Source organism: Galeopterus variegatus, unplaced genomic scaffold (assembly GCF_000696425.1).
Source record: "Galeopterus variegatus unplaced genomic scaffold, G_variegatus-3.0.2 Scaffold949, whole genome shotgun sequence".
Taxonomy (NCBI): domain Eukaryota; kingdom Metazoa; phylum Chordata; class Mammalia; order Dermoptera; family Cynocephalidae; genus Galeopterus; species Galeopterus variegatus.
In genome coordinates, this window is record NW_007727060.1 from 34,260 (window position 1) to 42,402 (window position 8,143).

An 8,143-nucleotide genomic window follows, 5' to 3' on the forward strand; every position below is an offset into this window, starting at 1 on the left:
AAAAAAAAAAAAAAAAAAAAAAAAAAAAAAAAAAACCCTCCCCCCCCCCCCCCCCCCCCCCCCCCCCCCCTTTTTAAATGCCAGGAAGTCTCAGCCGAAGCATATTCTGCCCAGGTTACTGGGACTTCTGGGCAGCCATGGCAGGTTGATAAAGTTACCAGACAATAATTCCTGTTTCCCTCTGGAAAATTCCCCGAGGAGATTACAGTAGCCCCTGAAGAATCCTTCTTCTCTCTTGAATCCAAAGCAGATCCCTAAAGAAGTGGCTGACATCTTCAACGCCCCCAGTGATGATGAAGAGTTTATAGGTTTCCGAGATGATGTTCCCATGGAAACCCTCTCATCAGAGGAGAGCTGCGATAGTTTCGACTCACTGGAGCCAGGGAAACAGGTACGATGCTTCCTTTCAAAGCAGGTGTGTTCACCTGGAAGCCTGAATCTTGGTTTGGATCTTCTTTTCTTTTAACATGGTCTGTGATTTGTGATAACGGTTAATTGTCAAGCGTTTTAAGCATTATGCTCTCACGTTTCACAAAACCCAGTTCACTTTTGCTGTTTTAATCCTTCTCATGTACAATGATTTTTTTTTTTTCAAGTAAAGGGACCTCCCATGATCAAATCCATTTTCGTTGCTACCTCGGGGCTGTCACCTGTGGTGAGGTTGTATTCAGAGTCTTCCCACATCGAGGCAGGGGAGGGTGAGCCTGGCCTGATGGAAGCCCACTCTGAGGAAGGCAGCGACACATGTGCAGTGGAATGTGAGGTTATTGTGAGACAGTGACACCCGGTGGACCTCACTCTTGCGATTGCTGGGGACAGCATTATTCTTTCTTTAAGTATTTTGATCTGCACAAACACAAGTTACAGTTCTCTGAGCGTTATGTTCACGGAGGCTTATTTTGTGCCTTAGCAGAAGGATGGTCAGGCAGAATGCCCAGCCTTCAGTGGCGTTTTCTTCTGACTTCATTGCGGTGCTCCAAACTCCTGGTTCTCCCTGGCCATGGCCTCTCCTAAAAGGCTGTAAATTACACTCACCTTGCTTCCGCTGGGCAAGTACAGGAAGGGAGGCAGTTCATTGCACATAAGTGAAGTGCCTGGTTGGTTACTCAGATGTATGACTGTGTATGTCCTGGCCTTGGTGGGAGCTGTGCTTCCCAGGGGTGCTGGGGCCTCCCAGGTCTCATCCCATATGATGTCCCCACAGTATGTAATCCCACCAGCCACCTCCTTCCACTCCCCTGGGTCTCTTCCTCTCTATTACACCTTTTGCTCTTTGTTGTCGTCTCCTCTGTTTCCTGTCCCTACATGTGGGATGTTCTTTAAGCATTTTCACTCTTTGGTCTCGTCGTTTGTGCTTTTAGCTGTTGCTGTGTTCTTTAAGTGGAGCTGGGCCTCTCTCTCCGGCTCCAGATGCATTTCTGACTGCCAGCAAGGGAAATCTGTAACTCACCATTTCCCCTCCCCGGGTTGTCTTTCTGTCTTCCCCATTGCCCCATCTTTATCTCCATCTTTTGTTTTTTTCGACCCCTCCTCCTGCTCCCCCATCTCCCCTGCTCTCCCATCTCCCCGGCTCCCACCCAGGAGTTAATGAAACTTCTCCATGTTCCTCACATCCATCTGCCTTTCTCTTCCCTTCCTGCTACGGCTGCTGTAGCCCTCGTAGCTTAACCCTTCCTGCTAAGGATCCATTGTACAACTGAGCTCTGCACATGCCTCCTCCCTTAATTCAGAAATTGCCAGGCTCTCCATCCGAGCACAGCCAGGCAGTGAGGCAGAGGAAGCGTGTTGGATCCCCCTTGAAGGGCATTCTGAGTAGTGCAGGACATGTGTCCAGTGCTGAGTGCAGAGCCTGGCATGCATGGGCATTGACACAGAGCAGCTGCTTTTGCTGCTGTGACAGCTATTTAGGCGTCCTTCCCAGCCCCCAGTCTGACTCCAGCATGCCTTCAATGGCCTGTGACAATGTGCCAAGTGTTTTTCATACATATTCTGCATTTTACTCCAGAGACCTCTTTGGGAAGGTGTAGGTGCTGTAATTATCCCTGTTTGACAGGTGATAAAACTGACACTCAGAAAGGTGAAATGACTTGCCCAAGGCCGCATATCTGGGAAGCACTGAGCTGGGCTGTTCCAACTCCAGGGCTACCACTTCCCAGCCTCTTCTTCCCTGGCTGTCTTTCCTGCCGTGCTGCAGGAGACCAGAAACTAGGTTGATTCCCTCACGTGCCATTCTGCCATTTTTCTCGACTCTACCCTGGTTCAGGTCCATTTCAAATGCTGCTTCTTCCCTGAAGTCCTACTGGATTTCCTTTCCCTTTGTGCACCATATTGCTTGTGTTACCCTCATGATACTGACCCTCAGCCTGGTTATTTGTGGACCTAGCTGGCCCCCCTACTGGGTGATAAGCTCCTTGAAGGAGGGAAACCTACTTTCTAGCATCCCTGGCCCTGACTTTTTGTCCTTGGGTTTGTCTCTTTCCTCTCGTTTCTAGCACCCCACATGACTGTACAGAGCGAGCACTGGTGGGTGTTTGTTGTGTGCAATTGAAGTGGGGTGCTTGTCTTATTCTCTGGTTCAGCAGGTCATTGCTCTCCAGACTGTGTCTTTATGTCACATCTGTTACTTGCTTATGGTCTTGATCACAGCAGATGCAGGCCACCGAGGCCCTCATCATAGTGACCTGTATTGATTTTGAAGGATAATGAACAGGTTCTAGAGAGCAGAGAGCTGTTCAGGGTTGTAACTGAGCATGCAGTGAGGCTGTGAGGAGGGGAGGTTTGCTTCACACAGAACCCCATGGAGAACAGTTTCTGTAGCCTTTGAAGTAAGGAAAATAAAATCATGGGCCTCAGATTAGGACTGCAGCTAAGTTGTTTTTCTCCATCACAGCTGCCACCAGAGATTGATTTCTCTCATACTGACCTGTGAGGCCAGCACAAAGTAGAGAAAGAGCCAGAAGGACTGGAAGGTTGGAACTCACTTCAAGTCTTGGTCTCTTCTGGCCCTAGGCAGGGGCTTTGAATATTTAGGGAAATTGACACACATACCCCACTGCCCTAAGACAGCCTGCAGGGCTGGCTCAGGGCTATGTGAGCCAGATGTTTTCTGCACTGGAGGCCCCAGGTGTATAGTGGGGTTCCTTCGCAGCCAGCATGAGCCTTTCTTCCTTAATAATAAGCCCTGGCCTGCTGCCTTCCCTCCTTGAGCCCACACACTCATGATCCATTTTAACCAGCTGAAAGAAGCTGCATGAACTTGCACACAGTATGTGTATGCTGGCTCTGGTCTCCCTTAAACACAATTTGAATTTCACCGTAAAGAAATTTCCCTTTTGTGTGTGTGTTTTTTTTTTAAGCAGCTGCACCACAGCTATCAACAAAGGAACAAAGTAATTTAGCTCTGAGCAAAACTCACTCCAATTACCCATAATAATTCATAAGAGACATTCTTAAGCTTAAAAATGCTAGATGGTAGGCATTTCTTTTTGCCTCTTTAAGTTTTCCACTCATCTATTATATCTATTTTTCTCAAGAGATATCTGAGCTTGAAGAAGCATATAATTAAAGTCAGGGAAAGGCAGGGGGGAGATAAAGATTCTCAACCGAATATGGTGTTATGAGGGGTCAATGCTCTAGGTGGGGTGGGAGGAAGAAGCGTCAAGGGAAGCTGGGGACACACAGGCTCCATCCCTGATGAAACGCCACAGGCTTGCAGGAGGCTGCACTTGTGGGTCTCCCTTTGGGTCTGCGGTTCTTTCTTTCCCTGTCCTTTCTTTCAAGCATACTGTTAAGAGAGCTGGGTTTCCTTGTTGTATTTTAGAAGAAAGAAAAAGTCATTGTTGGAAAATGTCTTTGTTTTTTAGGAGTCAGTTACATGGCATTTTTCTTCTGCCCTCTTGTTACCTACCTGTGATTCCTCCCTTTAACCTCCGCTGGAGGTTTTTTGTCCATTTCCCATGGTAGTGGAGCAAGGCTATCTCTAGTAGTGGCTGGGCAGGGGCGTGGGTCCCCAGCCCTTTCCTGTGGGCAAACGTGTTGTTGGTGAGAGGCACACTCTCACCCGCTTGGCGGCACTCGGGCTCTGCATGCCCAGTGGGAAGGAGAGCCAGCACTTGGGAGGCCCCAGGCTTTCCCCTCTTGTTTTCTTTCCATGTGTTTTTGGTTCTATGTGAAAGCAGACGTTTCTGGTTGCCAGCTTTGGCAGGAAAAGCTGAATTCCCGTCAGCACTTACCAGTCACACCTGAAGCAAATTGAGACTACAGCTATGCTGATTTTTTGAAATTGTCCAATTATAGAAGTAAATTACTGAAAGCTTTAGAAAGAGTGTGTGTGTGTACACTTTTATTGTGGCAAAATATACATAATGTCACATTTACCTTTTTAACCATCTCAAGTGCACACTTCGTGGCATTAAGTCTCTTCCTCATGTTGTGCAGCTGTCACCAGCATCCATCTCCAGAATGCTTTCTTCTCAATGGAAACCCTATACCTATTAAACAGTAACTCCCTATTCCTTCCTCCTCTTGGTAACCTCTGTTCTATGTCTGTCTCTATGATATATGTATGTTTTTAATTTAGCAGGATGTGCGTTTCCATTCCAAATACTTCACGGAAGAGCTAAGAAGAATTTTTATAGAGGACACTGACTCAGAGACTGAAGATTTTGAAGGATTTACGCAGAGTGATCTGAACATTAATAGTAACCCAGAAGTAATGGTAATAATTATCAACAGGAAGGGATGGGGGTTGTAACATTTTTAGTCCTGCTTCTGCAAACTGTCTTACTTATAAGAAGTCACTTCACAAGTGAGATTTTACTTTTTCTTATAGGCCAATTAATGTAATATGAAAATTGCTACTCTAAGGCTAATTCCTGGTCTGCCTGTCCATTATTCTCTTAGAGAAAATCCAGTTGTTTCCCCCTCATGCCTTTGGGGTGTTTTGGGATGTGTCCCAGGCATCCTTTATGTCCTTATCGAAGAATTTATTTCAGACTTTCTTGAACCTCTTTTATCTTTTCAGTCTGTCTTGGAGTAATAATTTTCTTAAAGGTCTTTCTTGTGTGTGAAATAATATTTCTACGCTTGAAGTTAACTTGGCAAAAATTTAGCTGTAGTAAAAACTTGGAGTTTTTCCTGTGCATTCTTGATTTGGATGCTGACCCAGGCCTGCCTGAATTCCTAAGGGAAATCTGCTCTCAGCACTTTACCATTAAGAGACTAGATGGTTGATCTCGTCCTTTTACTCCATGTGTTCAGACTAGTTTACTGCCAACTCACATTTGAATCTTAAGGTAATTTTAAAGCACAGCCTTTGGATATTTTTAAGTGCAAAAATGTTTTCTACTAACTGAAAATTAGTATACACTAATCCAAAAAATTAAAAAAAATACCACTTTCTTTTTTAGTATCGAGTTGAAAGATAGCGTTTAAGCCTCTTCACAGTCAGAAGCTCCTAAGGAACAACTTTTGGCACAGAACCTGTGTAGAAGTATAAATAAGCTGTGACTACTAGGCTGGCTTGTCCCTCACCTTTCTTGGGGGAGAACTTAGGCTGTAAAAGCCCTAATAGTAGGCTGCCTTGTTTGATGGTGATTTTCTTCCATGAATAGTAACACAGAGCCGTGCCATCCTGTAGGCCCTGCTCTCCTCTGGCTTTCTTTGCTGAAGCTGTTCGTGTGGCAGTTTGTGGGTTCTGGCTAGCAAGTCCCCAGTTTCTTGCCAGTAGGACACTAAGGTCCTTCCAAACCCTAATGAGTATAATCTCTTAGCCGCTTACTTATCTTCTGTGCTTTAGCTAAGTTATATCTAATTATTCAAAGAATTTGTTTCCAGTGAGAGAAAGTGAATTACCCCAAAAGTCTTTTCTTCCCCCCGCTTACTTATCTTCTGTGCTTTAGCTAAGTTATATCTAGTTATTCAAAGAATTTGTTTCCAGTGAGAGAAAGTGAATTACCCCAAAAGTCTTTTCTTCCCCCTTAGAGTCTATAAATTTAGGGTATGGATTGTGATGTGTAATATAGACTGTGATATATAACATATAGCTTGGTGCAGGTCCATCTGCAAATTTTACTTTAGAATTCAGTGAGGAAACAAGCACTGTTGCTTCCCAACCCACCCTTATGAGAACTGGTGAGACCGTCTTCTCTGATACTGGAATGTCGCCATAACCTTGGTATCTAGTGGTCTGTTGGCCAGATGGAGGACAGCCACAGTCAGGGGCTGACCTTGTACGCTTTTCCTCAGGTCTGCTTCTGGACTGGCATGTACAATTTGCTCTGTCCTTACTTCTGTCCTTTGTGGTGAGCTGCTCCACATCTTTGGTAAAGAAAAGTGGGATAGATGATGAGTATGATAAATAAATAGATCTGAAGTTCTTGCCTGACAGTGTCCTCTAAAATTGGATTCCTTTGCAGCTCACCATTCTGAATTCTGAAGCTACTCATGTGCAAAGTTCAGGATATTAAAAAATAGATAAATCAGTACAGTATAGTCTGGTTTCTCTACTTGGGTTGGCATGGATTGATACACCAGAGTGTGGCAGTTATCTGCATTTTTTTCCTCCCTCTGTCTTATTTCTGACTTGAGACCAGCTAGACTTCTGGAGAGTCACAGGAGGAAGCAGAGTCATTGGACTGAGTCCTGCATGCATCCTTCTGTGGCTTGCTCTCCTCATGGGAGCCCCATTTTCAGGATTCCCTGGCAGTGGTTCCCAGATTGTTTTCTAGCTGGGGGTCGAGGAAGTATGCCTAGAAGATGTCCTTGATCTTGAGTATTTATTTAACCTATCTTTTTTATCATTACTAAGTCCCATCGCAGCTGGGTGATGTCACTGTGTTATTGCCTTCCATTTTTTACTATGTTTTCACCTGTAAAATCAAGAGATGTTTTGATGCTGGAGACCTATGCCATGGAGACTTTGAAAATCGGGGGGTGAGAGTTTCTTGAGCTGACATTCATGAGCAGATGCTCTGCAACACCCTACAGGGCTGTATGACTTGATTGTACCCCATGGCTCTGAAGCTTACAGAAAAGGGAGGGGACTGTCATGCCGTGGGGATGATGTTCCCCTGCTGACCCTGGTGATGGGTCATCTGCCTGCTCCTTGGTCACTTCACTGAGGTGAAGTCAGTTCTCCTGCCACTTTTACTTATAAGTCCTATTTCTACTATTTAGAGCAGACTAGTCAATATTTTTTTTCCCTTAGCACTCCATTTTTATCCAAAGATACTCTTCTGTCATGCACACCCTCTTCTTCGGCTGTTCCTCAGGCCATGCAGCCTCATGCCATGCCGGCCTGCTGGTTCTGCTCAGGAGGGACCCGCTCTGGCCATTGTTTGCTTCTAGCCTTCACTCCGGGTGGAACCCAGTTCTAGCGGGTATGACTGGTGCACGGTTCAGTAGTAGATTGCCTACTCTTGGATTTTATTCACCAACAACCTTTTTCCACATTTTAACTGAGGAGTTCAGAGGAAACTAATAATGGGAAAACACTCTTTGTGTTTTTCCTGAAATAATGTCAGAGTAGTTTTAAATGAGTGTCTTTTTTGTAGGTCTGTGGTAGACAGATGTCTTGTTTGTTTTATTTTGTTAGCTCGTGGAGTCAGATTTGAGTGATGATGGCAAAGTGTCGCTGGTGAGCGAGGAAGAGGAGGAGGAGGAGGAAGAAAAGGCTACACAGAAGAGAAGCAGGCCTCGAGGAAGCAGCATTGGTCTTCGAGTAGCCTTTCAATTCCCCTCCAAGAAATTGGCCAAAAAATCAGATAAAAACAGTTCTTCTGAGTCATTGTTTTCTAGCTCACGCTTACAGGACAATAAAAAAACAGTGCGTGGAAGCAAGAAAAGCCGCAGGCAGGGGAAGCAAAGGGAAGACTCTGCCTCCGAGTCTGAGGATGACCCCAGGGATGAGAGCCCGGAGGGTTCGGATGCTCTGCTGAAAAGGACCATGAACATCAAGGAGAACAAAGCCATGGTGAGGCTTCTGCGGCGGGCACTCGGGTCACTGGCATCGGATTCCGACCGCTGTTCCTGAGGCCCACAGAGCTGCTTTGCTCCTGTAGCTGTTGCTGCTTTGGCTTCTGTCAGGGAGATGTACTTTGGGTACTATGTATCCTTTTTCTTTTCCAGAACCCAAAGCAGTTAT

General features: G+C 45.5%; 1 protein-coding gene across 3 annotated transcripts in view; it reads left to right on the forward strand.

Annotated features, from left to right (window-relative positions):
• The first annotated feature begins 254 nt into the window (after nt 1-254).
• CDCA7L (cell division cycle associated 7-like) overlaps nt 255-8,143 on the forward strand; it is a 14,255-nt gene continuing 6,366 nt past the window's right edge. Inside the window, exons 1-3 of one of the 3 annotated variants that reach the window (XM_008573667.1) lie at nt 255-391; nt 4,580-4,717; nt 7,595-7,972. In XM_008573667.1, the coding sequence (XP_008571889.1) occupies nt 329-391; nt 4,580-4,717; nt 7,595-7,972 (579 nt within the window). In that variant the 5' untranslated portion in view covers nt 255-328. The remainder of the gene's footprint in view (nt 392-4,579; nt 4,718-7,594; nt 7,973-8,143) is intronic. The other 2 variants (XM_008573666.1, XM_008573668.1) reach the window with 2 other exon arrangements.